This window comes from Halichoerus grypus, chromosome 2 (assembly GCF_964656455.1).
Source record: "Halichoerus grypus chromosome 2, mHalGry1.hap1.1, whole genome shotgun sequence".
NCBI lineage: Eukaryota > Metazoa > Chordata > Mammalia > Carnivora > Phocidae > Halichoerus > Halichoerus grypus.
Window position 1 is genome coordinate 148,530,261 of NC_135713.1, and position 25,881 is coordinate 148,556,141.

The 25,881-nt window shown below is 40.1% G+C and overlaps 1 protein-coding gene across 1 annotated transcript; it reads right to left on the minus strand.

Annotated features, from left to right (window-relative positions):
* Positions 1–4,766: 4,766 nt before the first annotated feature.
* LOC118527098 (olfactory receptor 2G2-like) lies at positions 4,767–5,696 on the minus strand. The gene has a single exon (XM_036078723.1). It carries the CDS (start codon positions 5,694–5,696, stop codon positions 4,767–4,769), a length of 930 nt encoding a protein of 309 aa, XP_035934616.1.
* Between the last annotated feature and the right edge of the window lie 20,185 nt (positions 5,697–25,881).

Genomic DNA, 25,881 nt, shown 5'->3' on the forward strand with positions numbered 1-25,881 from the left:
TTTTCTGTTTTTCTGAGTGAGGCTTGGATGGCTATGTATTTTCCCCTTAGGACCGCCTTTGCAGTATCCCATAGGTTTTGGACCGATGTGTTTTCGTTCTCATTGATTTCCATGAATTGTTTAAGTTCTTCTTTGATTTCCTGGTTGACCCAAACATTCTTGAGCAGAGTGGTCTTTAGCTTCCAAGTGTTTGAATTTCTGCCAGATTTTTTCTTGTGATTGAGTTCCAGTTTCAAAGCATTGTGGTCTGAGAATATGCAGGGAATAATCTCAATCTTTTGGTATCGGTTGAGACCTGATTTGTGACCCAGTATGTGGTCTATTCTGGAGAAAGTTCCATGTGCGCTCGAGAGGAATGAGTATTCTGTTGTTTTAGGGTGGAATGTTCTGTAAATATCTATGAGGTCCACCTGGTCCAATGTATCATTCAAAGCTCTTGTTTCCTTGTTGATTTTCTGCTTAGATGATCTGTCCATTGCTGAGAGTTGAGTATGGAGGTCTCCTACAATGAACGTATTGTTATCAATATGACTCTTTATTTTGGTTAACAGTTGGCTTATGTAGAGGGCTGCTCCCATGTTGGGGGCATAGATATTTACAATTGTTAGATCTTCTTGTTGGATAGACCCTTTAAGAATGATATAGTGTCCTTCTGTGTCTCTTATTACAGACTTTAGTTTAAAATCGAATTTGTCTGATATAAGAATTGGTACTCCAGCTTTCTTTTGAGGTCCGCTGGCATGGAAGATGGATCTCCACCCCTTCACTTTCAGTCTGGATGTATCTTTAGGTTCAAAATGAGTCTCTTGTAGACAGCATATGGATGGGTCCTGTCTTTTTATCCAATCTGCAACCTTGTGCCATTTTATGGGAGCGTTTAGGCCATTCATGTTGAGAGTGATTATTGAAAGATATGAATTAATTGTCATCATATTGCCTGTGAAGATGTTATTTTTATAGATTGTCCCTGTAAATTTCTGTTGTAGATCACTCTTGGGGTCTTTCTCCTTTTATAGAACCCCCCTTAATATTTCTTGCAGGGCCGGCTTAGTGGTCACATATTCTTTCAACTTCTGCTGGTCATGGAAGCTCTGCATCTCTCCATTCATTCTAAATGACAGCCTTGCCAGATAAAGTATTCTTGGCTGCATGTTCTTCTCATTTAGTACCCTGAATATGTCTTGCCAGGCTTTCCTGGCTTGCCAGGTCTCTGTGGATAGTTCTGACATTATTCTGATGTTCCTCCCTCTGTACATAAGGAATCTCTTCCCCCTAACTGCCCTTAAGATGGTTTCCTTGGTTCTAAGATTTGTAAGTTTTACTATTACATGCCAGGGTGTTGGCCTGTTTTCCTTTATCTTAGGAGGGGTCCTCTCTGCCTCTAGGACTCGAATGTTTGTTTCATTTCCCAGATTAGGGAAGTTCTCAGCTACGATTTGCTCAAATACATCTTCTAGCCCTCTCTCTCTCCACTCCCTCCGGGATTCCAATCGTTCTGACATTGGAATGCCTCATGGTGTCACTTATTTCTCTGATTCTATTTTCATGGATTCTGAGTTGTTTTTCCCTGTCCTCCTCTTTCCCTTTTTATCTATTATACTGTCTTCCAGATCGCTTATTCTCTCTTCTGTCTCAGTTACCCTAGCTGTTAGATTATCTAGATTGGATTGGATCTCATTGATAGCATTTTTAAGTTCTGCCAATTCACCTTTTATTTCTGCCCTTAGAGACTCTATGTTGCCATTAATTGATTTCTCCATTCTAGCCATTGTCTTCACAGTTGCTAGCCTGAATTCCATCTCTGACATCTTGGTTATATCTGCATCCATTTGTAAATCTGCAGCATAAGTCATAATCTCTGAGTCTTTTCTGTTTTGGGGGCTCCTCCTCCTAGTCATTCTGTTGATGGGTGTTTGAGGGAATGTATAGAGTCCAAATTATTGACCAGAACCCAAGCAAGATGCACCTGTTTTCTTGGGACCTTAGGGTTGCTGGCCTCTTGTTTTCCCAGCCTGTCTTCTGGGGGAGGGGCCTGCCACGCTGTTACTCAGGCAACCCTGTTTGGGCGGAGTTGTCCTGTGCCCCTGTGGCGGGGGATGGGCTCAGTGGGAATCAGTCTTTGGGGCTTTTGTTCTCTGGTGCCTTTCCCTGGGGGCTTTCTGCGTCTCTTCTGCGAGTCAGAGCAGAAGAGACCATTTCCAACCCTCTGCCTCAGAGCAGAGAGACTTCAGTCTGTTCTTCAGTGAGCTCTCCAGGCCACACTGTCTCCGTTTCTGTCCGTGTTGCTATAAACTGCAACGTCCTGGGTTGTGCGCCCCTCCGCAGCGCTCCCAGTCCTTCCTCCAGGTCGGGGCACGTCTCTGCCCTTTGTGCTTCTAAAACCACCAGCCGCTCCCAGTTCACACGCGCGCATGACTCCAGCGGTTGGGGTTCTGTCCCGGGGACTGCAGTTCACCTGCACGCGACTCCGCCACTCGGGGATTCCACCCAGGGGGTTGCAGTTCACCGGCCAGACCCCGGCGCACCGGATTTCCATCTCGGAGGCTGCAGTTCACGAGCGTGCGACTGTCGCTCCGGGTTTCTGTGCGGGTGGCTGCGGTTCACGTGCACGCGACCCCGCTGGTCTGGTTTTCCACCCCGGGGCCTGCCCTAAAGTCCTTTCCCGACGCTACCGGTCTGCGAGTCTGTGCCCCGTCTGCAGCACGCGAGGCTGTCACTCACCGGCGGTGTAGGATCCCCACGGCCAGGCACCCTCCCGCTGCTGTTTATCCTCCGATATCTGCCCGCAGAATCACGGCTCTCTGCTTCGTACCTCAAAACCAACCACCTGCGATATTCTGTTTGTAGAGATCCAGATCTTCTTACATCTCAGGCTGGTTTTGTGGGTGCTCAGAGTGGTCTGGTAGATATCCAGCTCAATTCCGGGGACCAGTTGAAATAGGGTCCCCTACTCCTCCACCACCTTTCCCCCCTCCCTCCGAGGTACCACTGTTTAGATAAAGTTGCTTTGCAACCATATCAATTTAGAATAAAAAATCCAAGTAAAATAAAAACACATAGCCATTAAGCTTATAACTTGATTGAGATAGATTTGATTTTACAATCAGCTTTCTGAAAGTGACTTACTCGCCCAGTATTGACTTATTTTGTTAGATAAGAGATACTATCACATAGTAAAAATCTACCAATTAACGGAATTGGACCACTAGCATATAAACTCTATAAAGGCATGGGTACTGTTCCCTTCACATATGTGCCCACAATGCCTCACTAATTGTTGGACAAATAAATGTATTTCTTAAAGCAGATAAGACAAGCATAAGTTCCGTGGTACATTAAAAATTGGTGCACCTATTAATGTAAGGTAGTGGGTATGATGGAAAAGGTGATCAGTTAATTAAATAAATATCTCTCCATCTAGTAAGGAAGCTATCTCAGTAGTATGCAGGTAACAGGAAATTAAGATGGAAAGAATTGGGTAAACCAGAGAGATAATTAAAAATCCACAGAATTGTGTATAGGTTATATACAGTTGGTGAAAGAAAGGGTGGGATTTAGGATGATGCATGCTCCATTTTGTGATATTGAGAATAGTGAGAAAGAGCCAAAGGCCAGGAGCTTTTGACTTAGTTGTGATGTGCTCATTTTGAAGCTGTTTAATATGCCCAGATGAAGTAAAATACATACTTGAACATGAGAATATGGATAGAAAATGTCTTTGTTGAAATACAATTCTGGGAGTCACCTGCAAATATATTCTGCTTTAAATTGTGATTAAGTCAAAACATAGTTATATGAAAACAATGAAGCGTGGATCACTACATCAAAAACTAATGATGTATTGTATGGTGACTAACATAACATAGTAATATAAAATTTAAAAAAAACAACAACAACATAGCTGCCATTCTCAAAAACCTACTAAGGAGAGAAATACAAAAAGTCAGAAACTTTAAAAAAATAATAATAATAATAAATAAAAAGTCAGAAACTTGCCAAGCAGGGGGAAAGTGCAGCAATAGAGATGAGCTCAGTGTGTGATGGAGACTTGACCACAACCTCAGGGTCCAGTAATCCATGGTCTGTTGAAAGAGCAATGTCACTGAAGTTTAGGATTTCCTCTTTCTCTTTTGAGCAAATGGTCAAAAGACCTTGATCTCTGCAAAATAATTATAACAATACCCATCTAGCATACAGTTGTGGCTATTAAATAAAATAAACTTTATGAATAAACCTTATTAAAAGTCAAATGCTTAAGACAGTGATCTAATTTATTTTATTTTATTTTTTTTAAAGATTTTATTTATTTATTTACTTGAGAGAGAGAGAGAGAGAGAGAAACAGCATGAGAGTGGAGAGGGTCAGAGGGAGAAGCAGGCTCCCTGCTGAGCCGGGAGCCCGATGTGGGACTCGATCCCAGGACTCCGGGATCATGACCTGAGCCGAAGGCAGTCGCTTAACCAACTGAGCCACCCAGGCGCCCGACAGTGATCTAATTTTAATTTCAGTTGTTCACTATTATACATTCCAGTTCATAGATGGTATGCAAATTGTTCAGGTCACACAGCTATTATGTAGTGAAATGAGCATTCAAACTCAGGTTTGTCCAACTCAAAAATTCAAGCACTACTGAATTTTTTTTTCTACCAAAACCCACTATAAGTTTATGAACATAACCAAATAATTTATTGAGTCATCATCCATTAAATTAATCAGTCATAATAACGGCATCCTAAAAAAATTCTTGATAATCATGTTTCACTAAGTCATAAAGTTCTTCCAAGAATTTTTTTCAGTGCCTCCTTCACTTCCTTGTTTCTCAGGGTATAGATGAGGGGGTTGAGTATGGGGGTCACCACGGTGTAAAAGAGGGAAACAAATTTTCCCTGGTCCTTGGACCTACTCTTGGCTGGCTGCAGATACATGAAGATGATGGTTCCATAGAAGATTATAACAACCATCAGGTGGGAGGAGCAGGTCCCAAATGCTTTGTGCCATCCAATGGCTGACTTGATCTTCAGAACTGCTAGGGCAATGTGCCAATAGTAGATCAGGATGAGTGATAAAGGCACCACCAGGAATAAAACACTAGCCACAAAGAGCTCTGCCTGGTTGAAAGTGGTGTCCACACAAGCCAACTTGATGAGCACAGGGACCTCACAGAAAAAATGATCCACTTGGCGATGGCCACAGAAAGGCAGCTGCAGGGTGAGAGTGGACTGTATGAGGGTGGTGGCCACCCCACTGAGCCATGCCACAGATGCCAGGATATGACAGAGTCCAGGGCGCATGGCAAAGGCATAATGTAGAGGACGGCAGACGGCGATGTAGCGATCATAGGACATCACAGCCAGGAGGACACACTCTGTGGATCCCAGGGCAAGAGAAACATAGAGCTGAACCACACAGCCGCCGTATGTGATGGACTTATCTGAACCACCCAGGTTGACTAGAAGCTGAGGAGTAATGCTGCTGGTGAAACAGAGGTCCAGGAAGGAGAGATGGGAGAGAAAAAAGTACATGGGAGTGTGCAGTTTAGAGTCCACGAGGGATACTAAGATGATAGTGGCATTGCCTAGGAGTGTCATCATGTACAGAAACAAGATTACCCCAAAGAGAACAAGCTCTAACTGAGGCCGGTCAGAGAAGCCTACCAAAATGAACCCAGGGAGTGTGCTATCATTAGTCCACCACATTACTCTCTGATTATTAACTCCTGAGTGATAAGGTCATATTAAACAGAAACTGCAGGGATTTTATGTAAATTCCTTTACAATTAAGATCTAAGTGTTGAAAAATAAGACTTCAGATGTAGGTAAAGATAAAGAGAATATCGAGTGCGATGTCATTGATTGTCCCATGAAGTGGCATACCTGGTGTGTTGATCATAGGTTTTCCATCTACCTTGAGGACAAAACAAAAGTTAAAATGCTTCAAAGATGAAGTTTTCCCACTGTTTCATAACTATCTTTTTTTTCAATATAAAGGTAATGGAATTGTGTAGGAAATATGGGAATTGCAAACACCATACTGCATTCTCAGAATCGATCAAATGGATGGATATATTAGGTAGGAACATGATGAAATATGCCAGAATGTACAAGATATCACCTGGGTAAGCAGTGTGTTATGAGAATGCTGAGTAGGGAGAGGAGTCTATAGCGGAAAGGTTGAGATTAAGTTCAAGTGCTAGATTACATCTTGCTCTTAAAAAATGAGAAGGAGAGCAAAGACGATAGAATTGCACAATGGTAAGAAATGAGTATAGAAATGGGAAGTACACTATAGAATGCCATCAAAAAGAAAGGAACTAAATTTGAGGTGTGTATACTGCCTATGCTACATAACAGAATATGATACCTACAAGGTAAATTTGAGTCACTTTTTCAGTGACCATAAACATCAGTAAGCATTATTTGGATAGCAGAGGTTTTTGTTAGGAGGGTGTTTGTTTGATTTGAATTGTCCTTTTCAAGATAAATACGGCTACACAACATAGATTTGGGGGGTAACTAGAGGGGAGGTGGGCAGGGGGATGGGTGAGGTAGGTGATGGGTATTAAGGAGTATACTTGTCATGATGAGCATCAAGTGATGTATAGAACTGTTGAATCACTAAATCCTAAACCTGAAACTAATATTACACTCTATGTTAACTAGCCAGAATTTAAATAAAAACTTGGGGGGGAAAAGAAACAATATAGAAGATTTTTAAAAAGAAGACACTCTAGTCCAGAAATAATGTAGGCAGTTAATATAACAGTGAACAAACACCACGTTATGAATTTGGGAGAGAAGGAAGGTGATGTAAATAGAATGCAAGAAATGCCACAGAGAGTTAAGTGACAATCGTTAAGATTTAACTACTAATGGGATATTGGATGAATGAATAGGAAAAAGTTAAATTATTGAAGTTTTACATACGATGAAAAAGGGAAATGGAGTAATTAAGAACAGCCTGCAACCATTCAGTCCAAGTTACTTGGTGATGCCAGGAAGAGTCAGACTGATAATTTCTACAGAGTCCAAGGACAGAATTGACGACCATTGTTTTGATGTTCTCCTTGGGATAAAGACTTGGACTCAGAGTCTCACTTAAGCAACAACACATGGATAGCAGCTACTCATTTGACAGCCCTCACAATTTAGACTCTATGTAACCATGTAATTCATATATATCTTATATAATTATGATAATTGCATAAAAACATAATTAGGGAAGCTCAGTTAAAACAACCACTACCCCCAGTCAAAACCCTGCATGTCTGAAGAACAATATGGTGAATTAATAATTGTGATCTCCAGTCTCTTAAAAAGCAAAAGCAGTTGAAAGGAGTTCATTGAGTTCATTAAGATCCTAAGTCTTTATTCTGAAGTTATGTTTCAACAATCCTATTGAACTTTTAAATTTTTGCTGACTATATTTCTTTATACAACCAAGTTTGCCATCTCAGTTCAAGTTTAAAAAATTTTTCTTTTATGGTCTGAAAATGGACTTAAAACTAGTGTCCTTCCACCGGAACACAACTGAAGCCGTATTCATTGTGCTTAGATATACATGCCATCATTCCCTCTCCCCGTGTTGAAGGCAGTCTATAAAGCATGATGAAAATTCAAGGACTTTGGTAACAGAAAAAGCTTAGATTTAATTCTTGGTCTTCCACCTTTTGGTTGTGCACCCTGAGTAAATCAGTAGGTATCACTAAGCTTTGGTTTGTCTGTCTGTGACATGGAGATGATAAATAGTTCCCGTTTCTAGGGATAGTGTAAGGAAAGTATGAGGTGGCAGCTCACACTACCTGTGCTGTCGTTGGGAATGAAGGTGCATGAAAAAACAGTGTATTCAGTGTGTGAATCAGAATATTAAATGGTAAGGTCAGAAGTCCTTCATATGGCTTACAAGCCCCTCCGTATTTGCCTAAACCTAGCTTGCCAGCTTTTGATGCCTCCTTCCAAGCCACAGAAGGAGGTACCGCCAGTCCTCCAAACTCAGAGCATGACGTTCCATGGCCAAGTTCTGTCACCTGCTGTGATTTTCATAGTGTTCACTCACGGCATCTGCCCAGACATTTTTACACAGCCTTTAAGATTTGGTTCAAGTAACGCTTTCTGGGAATCTTTATAGAAAAGTCACCTTTCCCAGTTCATTTCTACATCACTCTGTAGGTACTTCTATATACATTGTTAGCATTAAAGGATATTGAATGCTATATCTCACTGATCTTGATGACCTTAATATGTAGCACAGTCTCCAAAAAATGATTGTGAAATCAATATGTGTGTATGTGTGTAAATGAATTAAAATAAAAATGAAGATTTTTATCACTTATTTCATTATATATATCTTTTATCTGCCAACATTAATACTGATCTTTTATCTTTATCATGGATTTCATTATAAATACAATATATAATTAATAATATAATATATAAAACATATAATAATAAAACATATAATGAAATCCATGATAAAAATAAAATATCTATAAAAATATGATATACAGTCATGTGCACATTATATTATAAACAAATATTAATATATAGTCATGTATACATTGTTATATTAAAATAAATGTAATGAATATATAATGTATATTTTATATATAGTAAAATAAATGATAAAAATAACAGATAATAGATGAAGAGAAATAAAACTTTGGAAATAGATAAAAAGAACGGGTTAAAATAGAGAATATAAGGATAAAATAAAAAATACATTCAGGTTAAGGGTTTCCCTACTTTTTCATCACTATCAAATTTATTTATATATAATTTTTATATATATATGTATATAAAATTATATGTGATTGACAAACACTGCTCCATTCAACCATACACACACTGAGGGTATGTTTTTCCATCTTTTCAACAGCAGGTTTTAAGGTATTTTATAGATCTTAGATGGATAATTATAACTTATTTCCCATTGGGCATTATGTCAATTAATGTATCCACCAGTATTTATTGGATATATACAGTGTTCCAGGCCCTCTGCTAGATATCAGGGATATGAAATTAAAAGGGCATGAATTTGCGGTGCCTGAGTGGCTCAGTCAGTTAAGCATACGACTCGATTTCTGCTCAGGTCATGATCTCAGGGTCATGAGATCAAGCCTTGCATCAGGCTCCACACCCAGCGTGAAGCCCACTTGAGATTTTCCCTCTCCCTCTGCCCCTCCCCCTGCTCATGCACACTCTCTATATATAAAAACAAAACAAAAAGGCATGAATTTTGCTATCAAGAACTTTCTTGGCTATCAGAAACAGAAGCAAACTAAAACAAAAAAAAAAAGTAAGAACAATAGGAAGCTTTAGGTGCAACTGCATGGCAAATCTTACTCTACTCTACAATGACAAATAGAAGAGACAAAGAAGGAGATGAATGAAAGACCTCAGAAAGCAGATTTGAGTTGAGTTTTTAAGACTATGAAGTGTTCTTGAGTTGGACAAGGTTGTTCCAGGAGGAAAAAGCAGTCTGATTGATGATACAAAGTCTTGAAATAATTGAGCATCATCTTTCATCACTCCTGGAGGTTGTGTGTGCTGCTGGAGCTAAGATTATAAGGGATGGAGGGGAAAGGGGAGAATAAACCAGCTTTAGATTGATTTTAGGCCATGCTCTTTAGGTACTAGAAATCCAAACAACATTTTACAAACTATGTGGAAAATTTTACCAAAAGGAATGTTATAAAATGACTTTGAAGACCTCAGTGGCTGAGTGAGGGTAACAGGATCTGAAATGGCAGGATGGGAAGGATATGGATATAGGGACCACTGACCTCCAGTTTCATTTCCCACTGTCTCTGACCCAATTTATGTCTTTATCTAAAAATAAATGCATCTTGGGGCACCTGGGTGGCTCAGCCGTTAAGCATCTGCCTTCGGCTCAGGTCATGGTCCCGGGGTCCTGGGATCGAGCCCCACACTGGGCTCCCTGCTCGGCGGGAAGCCTGCTTCTCTCTCTCCCACTCCCTGCTTGTGTTCCCTCTCTCACTGTCTCTCTCTGTCAAATAAATAAATAAAATCTTAAAAAAAAATAAAATAAAAATAAGTGCATCTCATTGCTGCTTTTGAACAGGACATTCTGATAAGAGAATTCCAAGTGGGTTTTCTGTTTATCTACAAATATTGATTACATAATATACAGAGACCTAGAAGTCTGGCTCTTCCATCCTCATGTAAATAAAATATTAGCTAAGGATGTCACTCTTCAGGAGTTCTACTAGGAGGGTTATTGGGTGTAAAACAGCCTCAGGTCATTTCTATGAATGTTCCCTGCACCGTAGTAACACATAGACAAGTAAAGAAGTATGCAGGGAGGAGAATAAAATTAGGGGAAAAAAGGTAATAGACATGAGACAAACAATAAAAATGTAACAGTGGTTTAACAGGTATCAATAGATAGCAGTACAGAGAGAAAGCATGATGCATTTCTGAGAGTTAAAGCATAATTCATGTGGCTGTTCTTAAACTTTTTAAGGTTCTTTAGGATATCATAAATATAAAGCTCAGATTAACAGCTTTACCAGCTGTGTACATCAGTGTTTGTCTGCACTCCCTAACTCAAATACCCTGTTATGTTTTCCTCTTTGCTGGAAGAATATGTGAGTTTATCCAGGGGAGGGCTACCAGTTGGGTACAACCCATATCCATTTGGAAAATGACCTGAAAGTGAAGAGACAGCCTGATCTGTGTCTGCAGGGAAGTGGTCAGCAGCATATCCCTCTGAAGCCTGAGGCACAGAGAGAACTTCCAAGACAAACGTCCAGGTCTGACCACAAATCAGGCACTCAGAAAATAAACCCAGCACTGGGTGTTATGTGCAACTAATGAATCATTGAACACTACACCAAAAGCTAATGATGTACTATATGTTGGCTAGTTTAAATTTAAAAAGAAGAAGAAAAGAAACCCATTGGTGCATCTCATATTGTTGAACAGCTTCCTTCTACATAACAATGCACCACCTGGTTTCCATGCTTTGCTACAGAAAACTTCCACCTGCTCTTACCTTTCTTTTGGAACAGAAAAAAGGTGTTCTGGAGTGCTAATGCTGTATTTATCCTGCAGGAATGCTAGGACTACAATCTGTGCTGCTGCCCAGGGATTCACTAGATGGTTGATGAGATACGAATCCATGCTCAGGTTGATCACTAACCTTGGGAAATGATTTCATGTCCCTAAAACTAAGTATCTCCATATATAAAGAAGTGAGGATAGTAACATCAGTTTCTGCAAGCACTTAAGACATGTTGCCATGAAGAATGATAAATGTCTGAGCATCTGCACTGAGAGTCCACAGTCCAGCCCTGAGCTCATGGTGATCATGATATAAGGCACACTTACAGAGGGCTCACCATACACCTCAGATTCTGGTCCGAGGACTTATCTTTCTTGAACCCACTGAACCTCTCCACGATGAAAGTAAGGGTGTTACTATTCCTATCAATGCGGATGAGGAAACTAAGACTCTGAGTGGATAAGAGACATGCCCAAGTTGACCTTAGTGCCAAAGCCAGAATCTGAGTGCAGGTGCTTGCATTCCCAAGCCCCTTGCACTGTGCTGGCCTCCTGGATTCCTGCTGAGATGGAAGGAATGGACATGATTGCAACTGCTGGGCAGGAACCGGTACCTTCTAAGTCATCTCTCTGTCATGCTCTTCATAGTGCTTTGCTTCCTTGTAAGCTATTTGTTTTGCTGAATGTTAGCTCTGCTTTGAATTACAGCTTTGAGCTTCCAAGTTTGTGCTGGTCACTTAGAGAGCTCTCAGATATTTCACGTTTAAACACCTGACATTTACACTGCAAGACTGCAGACAGGACACAGTGTCTCCTTGGTGACATACCAATTCTCATTTCAAATATGCATATCTGAATGTGCTGCTTTGGGTTACAGAGACAAAGAAAGATTGTAAAAGAATATATAGAAAAGGCCAGTGACAGGTGGAGTTCTGATAAATATTTGGAATAGTGGAAAAGGAATGAGGGCATAAGAAATAGAATCTTGAGATAACTGGCAGATATGATCCAGTTTACAGCTTCTGGGGCTGAAGATACTTTCCTTATCATCTGAATAAACCCTGACATGAATGAGGCCGATGTTTAGGGTTTAATCTCAAGGTGGTATCTTTAGGTTCAGAAGTGTGCATCACAGGACAATGTGTGGAGAGGGGTGGCAGTCCAGAAAAATGTTTCTATTGCTCAACATAATGGACCCTTAGGCACTATGTCTAAGCATATTTTACTCAAATTAATATATAATGGGGTTATCTGGTTAGATTTTGTGAAACACTTAAACGTTACTTATGGGAGAAGGGGGTATTGGAAAAATCTTAGCAAAATCATTCTTGAATCCTGATAATAAAAGACTATGTATAATTGTTTCTCTGAGCTGCCCAGTGTGAAGCTCATAAGTGACCCTTGCTATGATAGGAGACTCACATCATTTCTGCAAGAAACATTTGGTCTGATCTTAATAACTAGTTTTCTTCTTTTTTTTTCTTTTTCTGAGGAATGCCCCCCCTTTTTTTTCCTGAAGTAGAATAAAAGAATGGAGAAGAAAATTGAACTGTGAAAGGACTGGGTTATAAAAATTTAATTCTTCAAACTAATGGTCACCAGAGGGGAGGTGGGTGGGTGGATTGGTTAAATGGGTGATGGGCATTATGGGTGATGAGCACTGGGTGCTGTACTTAAGTGTGGAATAACTACGTTCTACACCTGAAACTAATATTACACTGTCTGTTAATTAACTGGAACTTAATAAAAACTAAAAAAAGCTCAAAAAATGAAAAAATAAAAATTTAATTCTTATCATAACCCAAATCTAAGCGTTGCCCAGGGCACAGGGAATCTTTGCTACTATCTCATCTAAATTATATATATTACTATAAAGGAAATACAGTTTAAAATGCAGTGTTTTAAGCCCACAAAACATAAGAGGACCTTGTGTTTTAATAAATTTACCAAGGAATGGGACTTTGGAAGCCAGTCAGTAGGCAATCTCTCACAAATCTGCTGGCATTTCTCATTGGAAATGCATTACCCAGTTACCTTTTCTCTGCTCCATGGTGACATTAGTCCAAACAATCTGCCACCAACTCATTGTAGATTCTCAGACTCATAGTTTCATCTCTATATGCTTCTGTTTTCACCTCTGGAAAAAGGAAATGAAAATTAAAATAACTTCTGTATATGCTTTAAAGAAAAACTAAAATAATTTAATTTTTAAAATTGTAAAGTTACTGTAAGTCAATAAACTATGCATTATATATAAATTTATGGCTCACAAATGGAGATTCTGCAAATGCTTTAGAAAGCTGTCTCTGAAGCAATAAAGTTATGATCAAAATTTGGTTGAAATTTAAATGAACTCCCTCACTTTATCCAACTCTAAACACATGAGCATTTCTCTTTGGTCAGCATGATAGTCCAACCAGAGTTCTAAGAAACATACTTAAAAGCTATCCTTCCAGATGATGTAATACCTAATTTTGAAGAATTTCAAAAAAAAAAAAATGCTATCTTTAGAAAAATCCATATTTGGAGCAGTACAATATTTGTACTAGGTAATGGTATTTTTCTTCCCTTCATGTTCAGAGGATAGACACAATTTATTCTGAAGTTGCCAATTTCCCTGAAGTATGGATGCTTGCATACTCTAGAGAGAGGTCATGAGTCTGTCTTCTGGGTATCAGGCACCATGAGGAAATACTTATTAAACGCAAGATGGCCAAGGAGACCAGTGCATTGTAAATCTTACTCATTTTTTTTTTTTTATCATTTGAATCATTATCTTATAGCCTAGGAAATTCCAGTAGTATTTCTGGAAGCGCTCAATTTTGAACACATGCAGTCTTGCATGCACCCAGCCAGCCAGCTAGCCAACGAGCCCTCTATCCATCTTGTCATGTTAACATTTCATTTAATGACTTCTCATTAGATTCTTAAAATATCCCAAAGTTCCTTTTTTTCACTTTTGTTGTTGTTGTTTCAAGTTTTTATTTAAATTCTAGTTAGTTGGGGCTCCTGGATGGCTCAGTCAGTTAAGCATCTGCCTTTGGCTCAGGTCATGATCTCAGGGTCTGGGGATTGAGCCCCAGGTCAGGCTCTCTGCTCAGCAGGGAGTCTGCTTCTCCCTCTCCATCTGTGCTCACGTGCTCTCTCTCACTCTCTCAAATAAATAAATAAAATATTTTTTAAAAAATTCTAGTTAGTTGACATATAGGCTAATATTGGTTACAGATGTAGAATTTCGTGATTCATCACTTACATACAACTCCCATTGCTCATCATAACAAGTGCCAACCTTAATACCCATCACCTAGTTAACCTATCCCCAACCCCCACACAACTCCCCTCCAACAGGTCTCAGTTTGTTCTCGATTGTTAAAAGTTTCTTATGGTTTGCCTCCCAAAGTTATGTTTGTTTGTTAATAACAACTTTAATAAACATCCTGATGGGAAACAATGCAAATAACCAAACAAGCCTTTATATATCTATACAACAGAATACCACATAACAAATAAAAAAGGAGAAACAACGGATACATCTTAACATAGTACAGGGCCCAGCATGATTTGTCTCAGCTTGCTTCCTCAACTCCATTTGCTGGAGTTCCGTGTTGTTTTGTTTTGTTTTACATTTCTCACATTTTAATTTATTCCTTATTTTGAGGCATTTTTAACTGTTTTCCTTAACATAAAAATGTTATTCTCAGTCTATCTATTCCTTATACTTAATTCCTTACATACATTTTCCATACTACCAATCTGAAACAAATCTCTTTTTTATCATGCCCTTTATTATTTTTTTAGAGCACCTAAAAACAATTAGTAAATTCCACAACATGTTTTTCTAATACCTGGCTATGACCCTAAATTCTGAACTTTGTGATGGCGTCTTAACAATTGTTAAAAGAGGTCTTAAAAGATGGCAGAGGAGTAGGGGACCCTATTTCAACTGGTCCCCGGAATTGAGCTGGATATCTACCAGACCCCTCTGAGCACCCACGAAACCAGCCTGAGATGTAAGAAGATCTGGATCTCTATAAACAAAATATTGCAGGCAGTTGGTCTCAAGGTAGGAAGCAGGGAGCCGTGATTCCACCGGCAGATATCGGAGGATAAACAGCAGTGGGAGGGTGCCTGGACGTGGGGATCCTACACCACTGGTGAGCAACAGCCTCGTGAGCTGGGGGCAGGGCACAGACTCCCAGACCAGTAGCGTCGGGAAAGAACTTTAGGGCAGTCCTCGGGGCGGAAACCAGGAGCAGCGGGGTCAGATGGACGAACTGGGAGCAGCTGGCGGTTTTAGAAGCACAAAAGGCAGAGACGTGCCCTGACCTGGAGGCAGGACTTGGAATGCTGCGGAGGAGTGCACAACCCAGGCCCCTGCAGTTTATAGAGCACAGACAGAAACGGAGACAGTGTGGCCTGGAGAGCTCACTGAAGAACAGACTGTGGTCTCTGCTCTGAGGCAGAGGGTTGGAAATGGTCTCTTCTGCTCTGACTCGTGGAAGAGACAAGGAAAGCCACCAGGGAAAGCCTCCAAAGCACAAAAGCCCCAAAAACTGATTCCCGCTGACCCCATCCCCCACCACAGGGGGACAGGGCAACTCCTCCCAAACAGGGTTGCCTGAGTAACAGCCCGGCAGGCCCCTCTCCCAGAAGACAGGCTAGGAAAACAGGAGGCCAGCAACCCTAAGGTCCCAAGAAAACAGGTGCATCTTGCTTGGGTTCTGGTCAATAACTTGGACTCTATACATTCCCTCAAATACCCATCAACAGAATGACTCAGAGGAGGGCCCCCCAAAATAGAAAAGACTCAGAGATTATGACTTATGCTGCAGATTTACAAATGGATGCAGATATAACCAAGATGTCGGAGATGGAATTCAGGCTAGCAATTGTGAAGACAATGGTTAGAATGGAGAAATCAATTAATGGCAACATAGAGTCTCTAAGGGCAGAAATGAAAGCTGAATTGGCAGAACTTAAAAATGCTATCAATGAGATCCAATCTAATCTAGATAATCTAACAGCTAGGGTAAGTGAGACAGAAGAACGAATAAGTGACCTGGAAGACAATATAAGAGATAAAAAGGGAAAAGAGGAAGCCAGGGAAAAACAACTCAGAATCCATGAAAGTAGAATCAGAGAAATAAGTGACACCATGACGCGTTCCAATGTCAGAATTATTGGAATCCCGGAGGGAGTGGAGAAAGAGAGAGGACTGGAAGATGTATTTGAGCAAATTGTAGGTGAGAACTTACCTAATCTGGGGAATGAAACAAACACTCATGTCCTAGAGGCAGAGAGGACGCCTCCCAAGATCAAGGAAAACAGGCCGACACCCCAGCATGAAACAGTAAAATTTGCAAATCTTAGAACAAGGAAACCATCTTAAGGGCAGTTAGGGGGAAGAGATTCCTTACGGACAGAGGGAGGAACATCAGAATAACGTCAGAACTATCCACAGAGACCTGGCAAGCCAGAAAGGCCTGGCAAGACATATTCACGGTACTAAATGAGGAGAACATGCAGCCAAGAATACTTTATTCAGCAAGGCTGTCATTTAGAATTGATGGAGAGATGCAGAGCTTCCACGACCAGGAGAAGATGAAAGAATATGTGACCACTAAGCCGGCCCTGCAAGAAATGTTAAGGGGGTTCTATAAAAGGAGAAAGACCCCAAGAGTGATCTACAACAGAAATTTACAGGGACAATCTATAAAAACAACGTCTTCACAGGAAACATGATGACAATTAATTCATACCTTTCAATAATCATTCTCAACGTGAATGGCCTAAATGCTCCCATAAAACAGCACAGGGTTGCAGATTGGATAAAAAGACAGGACCCATCCATACGCTGCCAACAAGAGACTCAGTTTGAACCTAAAGATACATCCAGACTGAAAGTGAAGGGGTGGAGATCCATCTTCCATGCCAGCGGACCTCAAAAGAAAGCTGGAGTACCAATTCTTATATCAGACAAATTCGATTTTAAACTAAAGTCTGTAGTTAGAGACACAGAAGGACACTATATCATTCTTAAACGGCCTACCCAACAAGAAGATCTAACAATTGTAAATATCTATGCCCCCAACATGGGAGCAGCCATCTACATAAGCCAACTGTTAACCAAAATAAAGAGTCATATTGATAACAATACGTTCATTGTAGGAGACCTCAATACTCCACTCTCAGCAATGGACAGATCATCTAAGCAGAAAATCAACAAAGAAACAAGAGCTTTGAATGATACATTGGACCAGATGGACCTCATAGATATTTACAGAACATTCCACCCTAAAACAACAGAATACTCATTCTTCTTGACCGCGCATGTAACTTTCTCCAGAATAGACCACATACTGGGTCACAAATCAAGTCTCAACCAATACCAAAAGATTGAAATTATTCCCTACATATTATCAGACCACAATGCTTTGAAACTGGAACTCAATCACAAGAAAAAATTTGGCAGAAATTCAAACACTTGGAAGGTAAAGACCACTCTGCTCAAGAATGTTTGGGTCAACCAGGAAATCAAAGAAGAACTTAAACAATTCATGGAAATCAATGAGAACAAAAACAAATCGGTTGAAAACCTATGGGATATTGCAAAGGCGGTCCTAAGGGGGAAATACATAGCCATCCAAGCCTCACTCAAAAAAATAGAAAAAGCCCAAATTCACCAACTAACTCTACACCTTAAAGAATTAGAGAAAAAGTAACAAACGATGCCTAAGCCACGCATTAGAAGAGAAATAATTAAAATTAGAGCAGAGATCAATGAATTAGAAACCAGAAACACAGTAGATCAGATCAACAAAACTAGAAGTTGGTTCTTTGAAAGAATTAATAAGATCGATAGACCACTGGCCAGACTTATCCAAAAGAAAAGAGAAAGGACCCAAATTAATAAAATTATGAATGAAAGGGAAGAGATTATGACTAACACCAAGGAAATAGAAACAATTATTAGAAATTATTACCAATAACCATATGCCAATAAGCTGAGCAATCTGGATGAAATGGATGCCTTCATGGAAACCTATAAACTCCCAAGACTGAAACAGGAAGAAAGGGAAAACCTAAATAGGCCAATAACCAGTAACGAGATTGAAGCAGTGATCAAAAACCTCCCAAAAAACAAGAGTCCAGGGCCTGATGGATTCCCTGGGGAATTCTACCAAACATTCAAAGAAGAAATAATACCTATTCTACTGAAGCTGTTTCAAAAAATAGAAACAGAAGGAAAACTTCCAAACTCATTCTATGAGGCCAGCATTACTTTAATCGCCAAACCAGGTAAAGACCCCATCAAAAAGAATTTCAGACTGATATCCCTGATGAATATGGATTCCAAAATCCTCAACAAAATCCTAGCTAATAGGGGGCGCCTGGATGGCTCAGTTGGTTAAGCGACTGCCTTCGGCTCAGGTCATGATCCTGGAGTCCCGGGATCGGGTCCCACATCGGGCTCCCTGCTCGGCAGGGAGTCTGCTTCTCCCTCTGACCCTCCCCCCTCTCATGCTCTATCTCATTCTCTCTCTCAAATAAATAAATAAATCTTTAAAAAAAAAAAATCCTAGCTAATAGGATCCAACAATACATTAAAAGGATCATCCACCACGACCAACTGGGATTTATCCCCGGGATGCAAGCGTGGTTCAACTTTTGCAAATCAATCAATGTGATAGAACACATTAATAAGAGGAGAGAGAAGAACCATATGGTCCTCTCAATTGATGCAGAAAAAGCATTTGACAAAATACTGCATCCTTTCCTGATTAAAACTCTTCAGAGTATAGGGATAGAGGGAACATTCCTCAAGGTCATAAAATCCATCTATGAAAAACCCACAGCGAATATCATCCTCAGTAGGGAAAAGCTGAGAGCCTTTCCCTTAAGATCAGGAACACAACAAAGATGCCCACTCTCGCCACTATTGTTCAACATAGTACTAGAAGTCCTAGCAACAGCAATCAGACAACAAAAAGAAATAAAAGGTATTCAAATTGGCAAAGAAGAAGTTGAACTCTCTCTTTTCACAGACGACATGCTACTTTATGTGGAAAACCCAAAAGACTCCACCCCCAAATTACTAGAACTCATACAACAGTTCAGTAATGTGGCAGGACACAAAATCAATGCACAGAAATCAGTTGCTTTCTTATACACTAACAACGCAACTGTAGAAAGAGAAATTAGAGAAACGATTCCATTTACCATAGCATCAAAAACCATAAGATACCTTGGAATAAACCTAACCAAAGAGGTAAAGGATCTATACTCTAGGAACTACAAAACACTCATGAAAGAAATTGAAGAAGACACAAAAAGATGGAAAAATATTCCATGCTCATGGATCAGAAGAATAAACATTGTTAAATGTCTATGCTACCCAGAGCAATCTATACCTTCAATGCCATCCCGATCAAAATTCCAATGACATTTTTCAAAGTGCTGGAACAAACAATCCTAAAATTTGTATGGAATCAGAAAGACTTCGAATCACCAAGGAAATGTTGAAAAAGAAAAACAAAGCTGGGGGCATCACGTTGCCCAATTTCAAGCTATATTACAAAGCTGTGATCACCAAGACAGCATGGTAGTGGCACAAAAACAGACATACAGACCAATGGAACAGAATAGAGAACCCAGATATGGACCGTCAACTCTATTGTCAAATAATCTTTGACAAAGCAGGAAAAAACATGCAATGGAAAAAAGACAGTCTCTTCAATAAAAGGTGCTGGGAAAATTGGACAGCCACATGCAGAAGAATGAAACTCAACCATTCTCTAACACCATTCACAAAGATAAACTCAAAGTGGATGAAAGACCTCAATGTGAGACAGGAATCCATCAAAATCCTAGAGGAGAACATAGGCAGTAACCTCTTTGACATCGCCAACAGCAACTTCTTTCAAGATACATCTCCAAAAGCTAGTGAAACAAAAGCAAAAATGAACTTTTGGGACTCATCAAGATAAAAAGCTTCTGCACAACAAAGGAAACAGTCAACAAAACAGGCAACCCACCGAATGGGAGAAGATCTTTGCAAATGACACTACAGATAAAGGGCTGGCTGGTATCCAAAATCTATAAAGAACTTCTCAAACTCAACACCCAAAAAACAAATAATCAAGTCAAAAAGTGGGCAGAAGAGATGAACAGACACTTCTCTGAAGAAGACATACAAATGGCTAACAGACACATGAAAAAATGTTCATCATCATTAGCCATCAGGGAAATTCAAAACAAAACCACATTGAGAGGGGGCAGAGCAAGATGGCAGAGCAGTAGGAGACCTGGATTTCGTCTGGTCTCAGGAATTCAGCTGGGTAGGGATCAAACCATCCTGAACACCTACAATCTCAACAGGAGATCAAAGAAAAGAATAGCAACAACTCTCTGAACAGAAAACCGACCACTTTCTGGAAGGTAGGACGTGCCAAGAAGTGAATCCGAGGCAATATTCGGGAGGATAGACCTTGGGGGAGGGGCCTCCATTGGCCGCTTCTGGCAAGTGATAGAGCCGCGGATAACAAAATTGGAACTTTTAGAAGTCTGTTCCGCTGAGGGACGTCACTCCGGTGGCTAAGCTGGGGGTGGAACCCTCATGGGACAATGTGGTCTCAGGACCCTCAGGGTCACAGAAAGAACAGGGGTGCCTGAGTGTGGCAGAGCTCCCAGGTATCGGAGCAGGGAAGCCGGCTGCAGAGACAGAGCCGAGGCGCGGGCTCTCACCTCGGGGTTGCCATAAACCGTGATCCGCGGCACAGTCGGGCCACTGCTCCTCCAGCAGGGACCCAACAAGCAGCAGATCCGGGGAGACTCACCTTCTTCCCCCGGGGGGAGAGGTGCGGGAGGGCACCGCGGGGATCTGCTGGGTTTGGAGACTCCACACGGGGTCGGGTGCCAGAGATAGAAATGCTCGGTCACAGGCCAGGTGAGCACGGAGTGCGGCCAGAGACTGGGGAGATGGGAGTGACTGACTGCTTTTCTCTGGGGGCTCATGGAGGAGCGGGGCCCTGAGTTCTCGGCTCCTCCAGGGCGGAGATTGGGAGGCCAACATTTTCACTCTCCTGCTCCAAAGCAGTACGGAAAGCTTGCAGGGAACAAAAGTTCCCGAGAGCAAACCCGAGCAGTTTACTTAGCCAGGACCATGCAAGGGCGGGGCAATACCCCCTCTGGCAAAGACATTTGGGAAACATGGCAACAGGCCCGTCCCCCAGAAAATCAGCAAGGACAGCCAGCCAAGACCAAGTTTACTGATCAATGAGAATGGCAGAACTCCAGCACTACGGGACTGCAGCACATAGAATCCATGGCTTTTTTACCATGATTCTTTAGTCTTTCAAAGTTAATTTTTTTTAACTGTTTTTTTTTTTTTTGAATTTTTCTTTTTCCCTTTTTCAACCAACATTTTATCGATCCCTTTTTAAAAAAAAAAACATTTTTATTTTTCATTTTTAGAGTCATATTCTATCCCTTCATAGTAGTTACCCATATTTTTGGCATTTATATATAAGTTGTTCTCTCTTTAAAATTTTTAGATACTTTCTGCTAACAGATCAAAATATACCCTAATTCTCTAGTGTATGGTTTTTTTCTACTCTCCTGCCTGATCACATTCTCTCCCTTTTTTTTTTTTAAATCCTCTTCTTTCTTTTTCAAACAACTTCTTATCAATTCCTTTTATAAAATACTTTTATAATCTTCATCTTTACATTCATATTCCATCCCTTCATCATATCAACCCTTATTTTTGTACATATGTAAGTTTTCTTTCTCTAAAATTTTGGGAGACAATTTCTTCTAACAGACCACAATACACCCAAAATCTAGTGTGTGGCACTGATCTATGTACCAGCCCGATCATATTTGATCATATTCTGTTTTTTTTTGTTTTGTTCTGTTTTTGTTTGTTTTTACCTTTATCTTTTTCTTTTTTCTTTCTTTTTCTTTTTTCTCTCTTTCCCTTTCTTTTCCCACTGCTTCAGGTCTTTTCTGATTTGTTTAGAGTATATTTTCTGGAAACGTTGTTACCCTGTTAGCATTTTGTTCTCTCATTAATCTATTCTCCTCTGGACAAAATGACAAGACGGAAAAAATCACCTCAACAAAAAGAACAAGAGGTAGTACCAACTGCCAGGGACCTACTTAATATGGACATTAGTACGATGTCAGATCTAGAGTTCAGAATCATCACTTTAAAGATACTAGCTGGGCTTGAAAAAAGCATGGAAATTATTAGAGAAACCTTTCTGGCAAAATAAAAGAACTAAAATCTGACCAAGTCAAAATCAAAAAGGCTATTAATGAAGTGCAATCAAATATGAGGGCACTAACTGCTAGGATAAATGAGGCAGAAGAGAGAATCAGTGAGATAGAAGACCAAATGATGGAAAATAAAGAAGCTGAGAAAAAGAGAGATAAACAACTAAGGGAACACGAGGGCAGAATTCGAGACATAAGCGATATCATAAGACGAAACAACATTAGAATAATTGGGATCCCAGAAGAAGAAGAAAGAGAGAGAGGGGCAGAAGGTATATTGGAGCAAATTATAGCAGAGAACTTCCCTAATTTGGGGAAGGAAACAGGCATCAAAATAAAGGAAGCACAGAGAACCCCTCTCAAAATCAATAAAAATAGGTCAACACCCCGACATCTAATAGTAAAACTTACGAGTCTCAGAGACAAAGAGAAAATCCTGGAAGCAGCTCGGGAGAAGAGATATGTAACCTACAATGGTAGAAACATTAGATTGGCAACAGACCTATCCACAGACACCTGGCAGGCCAGAAAGGACTGGCATGATATATTCAGAGCACTAAATGAGAAAAATATGCAGCCAAGAATACTATATCCAGCTAGGCTGTCATTGAAAGTAGAAGGATAGATAAAAAGCTTCCAAGACAAACAAAAACTAAAGGGATTTGCAAACACGAAACCAGCCCTACAAGAAATATTGAAAGGGGTCCTCTAAGCAAAGAGAGAGTCTAAAAGCGACATAGACCAAAAAGGAACACAGACAATATACAGTAACAGTCACCCTACAGGCAATACAATGGAACTAAATTCATATCTTTCAATAGTTACCCTGAATATAAATGGGCTAAATGCCCCAATCAAAAGACACAGGCTACCAGACTGGATTAAAAAACAAGACCCATCGATATGCTGTCTGCAAGAGACTCATTTTAGACCCAAAGACACCCCCAGATTGAAAGTGAGGGGGTGGAAAACCATTTACCATGCTAATGGACACCAAATGAAAGCTGGGGTGGCAATCCTCGAAGACAATCACAAGAGGAAAGTCAGAAAGAACTTAAATACATGGAGGCTAAAGAGCATCCTACTAAAGAATGAATGGGTCAACCAGGAAATTTAAGAAGAATTAAAAAAATTCATGGAAACAAATGAAAATGAAAACACAACTGTTCAAAGTCTTTGGGATGCAGCAAAGGCAGTCCTAAAAGGAAAGTATATAGAAATACAAGCCTTTCTCAAGAAACAAGAAAGGTCTCAAGTACACAACCTAACCCTACACCTAAAGGAGCTGGAGAAAGAACGGCAAATAAAGCCTAAACCCAGTAGGAGAAGAGAAATAATAAAGATCAGAGCAAAAATCAATGAAATAGAAACCAAAAGAATAGTAGAACAGATCAACAAAACTAGGAGCTGGTTCTTTGAAAGAATTAACAAGATTGATAAACCCCTGGCCAGACTTTTCAAATAGAAAAGAGAAATGACCCAAATAAATAAAATCGTGAATGAAAGAGGAGAGATCACAACCAACACCAAAGAAATACAAACAATTCTAAGAACATATTATGGGCAACTCTATGCCAGCAAATTAGATAACCTGGAAGAAATGGATGCATTCCTAGAGATGTATCAACTACCAAAACTGAACCAGGAAGAAATAGAAAACCTGAACAGACCTATAACCACTAAGGAAATTGAAGCAGTCATCAAAAATCTCCCAAGAAACAAAAGCCCAGGGCCAGATGGCTTCCCAGGGGAATTCTACCACACATTTAAAGAAGAATTAATACCTATTCTTCTGAAACTGTTCCAAAAAATAGAAATGGAAGGAAAACTTCCAAACTCGTTTTAGGAGGCCACCATTGCCTTGATCCCAAAACCAGACAAAGACCCCATCAAAAAGGAGAGTTACAGACCAATATCCTTGGTGAACATGGATGCAAAAATTCTCACCAAAATACTAGCCAATAGGATCCAACATACATTAAAAGGATTATTCACCAGGACCAAGTGGGATTTAGACCTGGGCTGCAAGTTTGTTTCAACATCTGCAAATCAATCAACGTGATACAATACATTAATAAAAGAAAGACCAAGAAACATGTGATCCTCTCAATTGATGCAGAAAAAGCATTTGACAAAGTACAGCATCCTTTCTTGATCAAAACTCTTCAGAGTATAGGGAGAGAGGGCACATACCTCAATATCATCAAAGCCATCTATGAAAAACCTAGAGCCAAATATCATTCTCAACGGGGAAAAACTGAGAGCTTTCCCCCTAAGGTCAGGAACGCGGCAGGGATGTCCACCATCACCACTGCTATTCAACATAGTAGTAGAAGTCCTAGCCACAGCAATCAGACAACAAAAAGAAATAAAGGCATCTGAATCAGCAAAGAAGAAGTCAAACTCTCACTCTTTGCAGATGATATGATACTTGTGGAAAACCCAAAAGACTCCACCCCAAAACTGCTAGAACTCATACAGGAATTCAGTCAAGTGGCAGGATATAAAATCAATGCACAGAAGTCAGTGGCATTCCTATACACCAACAACAAGTCAGAAGAAAGAGAAATTAAGGAGTCGATCCCATTTACAATTGCACCCAAGACCATAAGATACCTAGGAATAAATCTAACCAAAGAGGCAAAGGATCTGTACTCAGAAAACTATAAAATACTCATGAAAGAAATTGAGGAAGACACAAAGAAATGGAAAAACGTTCCATGCTCATCGATTGGAAGAACAAATATTGTGAAGATGTCAATCCTACCTAGAGCAATCTACACATTCAATGCAATCCCCATCAAAATACCACTCACTTTTTTCAAAGAAATGGAACAAATAATCCTAAAATTTGTATGGAACCAGAAAAGACCCCGCATAGCCAGAGGAATGTTGAAAAAGAAAAGCAAAGCTGGCGGCATCACAATTCCGGACTTCCAGCTCTATTACAAAGCTGTCATCATCCAGACAGTATGGTACTGGCACAAAAACAGACACATAGATCAATGGAACAGAATAGAGAGCCCAGAAATGGACCCTCAACTCTATGGTCAACTAATCTTTGACAAAGCAGGAAAGAATGTCCAATGGAAAAAAGACAGTCTCTTCAACAAATGGCATTGGGAAAATCGGACAGCCACATGCAGAAGAATGAAACTGGACCATTTCCTTACACCACACACAAAAATAGACTCCAAATGGTTGAAAGACCTCAATGTGAGACAGGAGTCCATCAAAATCCTAAAGGAGAACACAGGCAGCAACCTCTTCGACCTCAGCCACAGCAACTTCTTCCTAGAAACATCGCCCAAGGCAAGGGAAGCAAGGGCAAAAATGAACTATTGGGACTTCATCAAGATGAAAAGCTTTTGCACAGCAAAAGAAACAGTCAACAAAACCAAAAGACAACCGACAGAATGGCAGAAGATATTTGCAAATGACATATCAGATAAAGGGCTAGTATCCAAAATCTATAAAGAGCTTATCAAACTCAACACCCAAAGAACAAAGAATCCAATCAAGAAATGGGCAGAAGACATGAACAGACACTTTTCCAAAGAAGACATCCAAATGGCCAAGAGACACA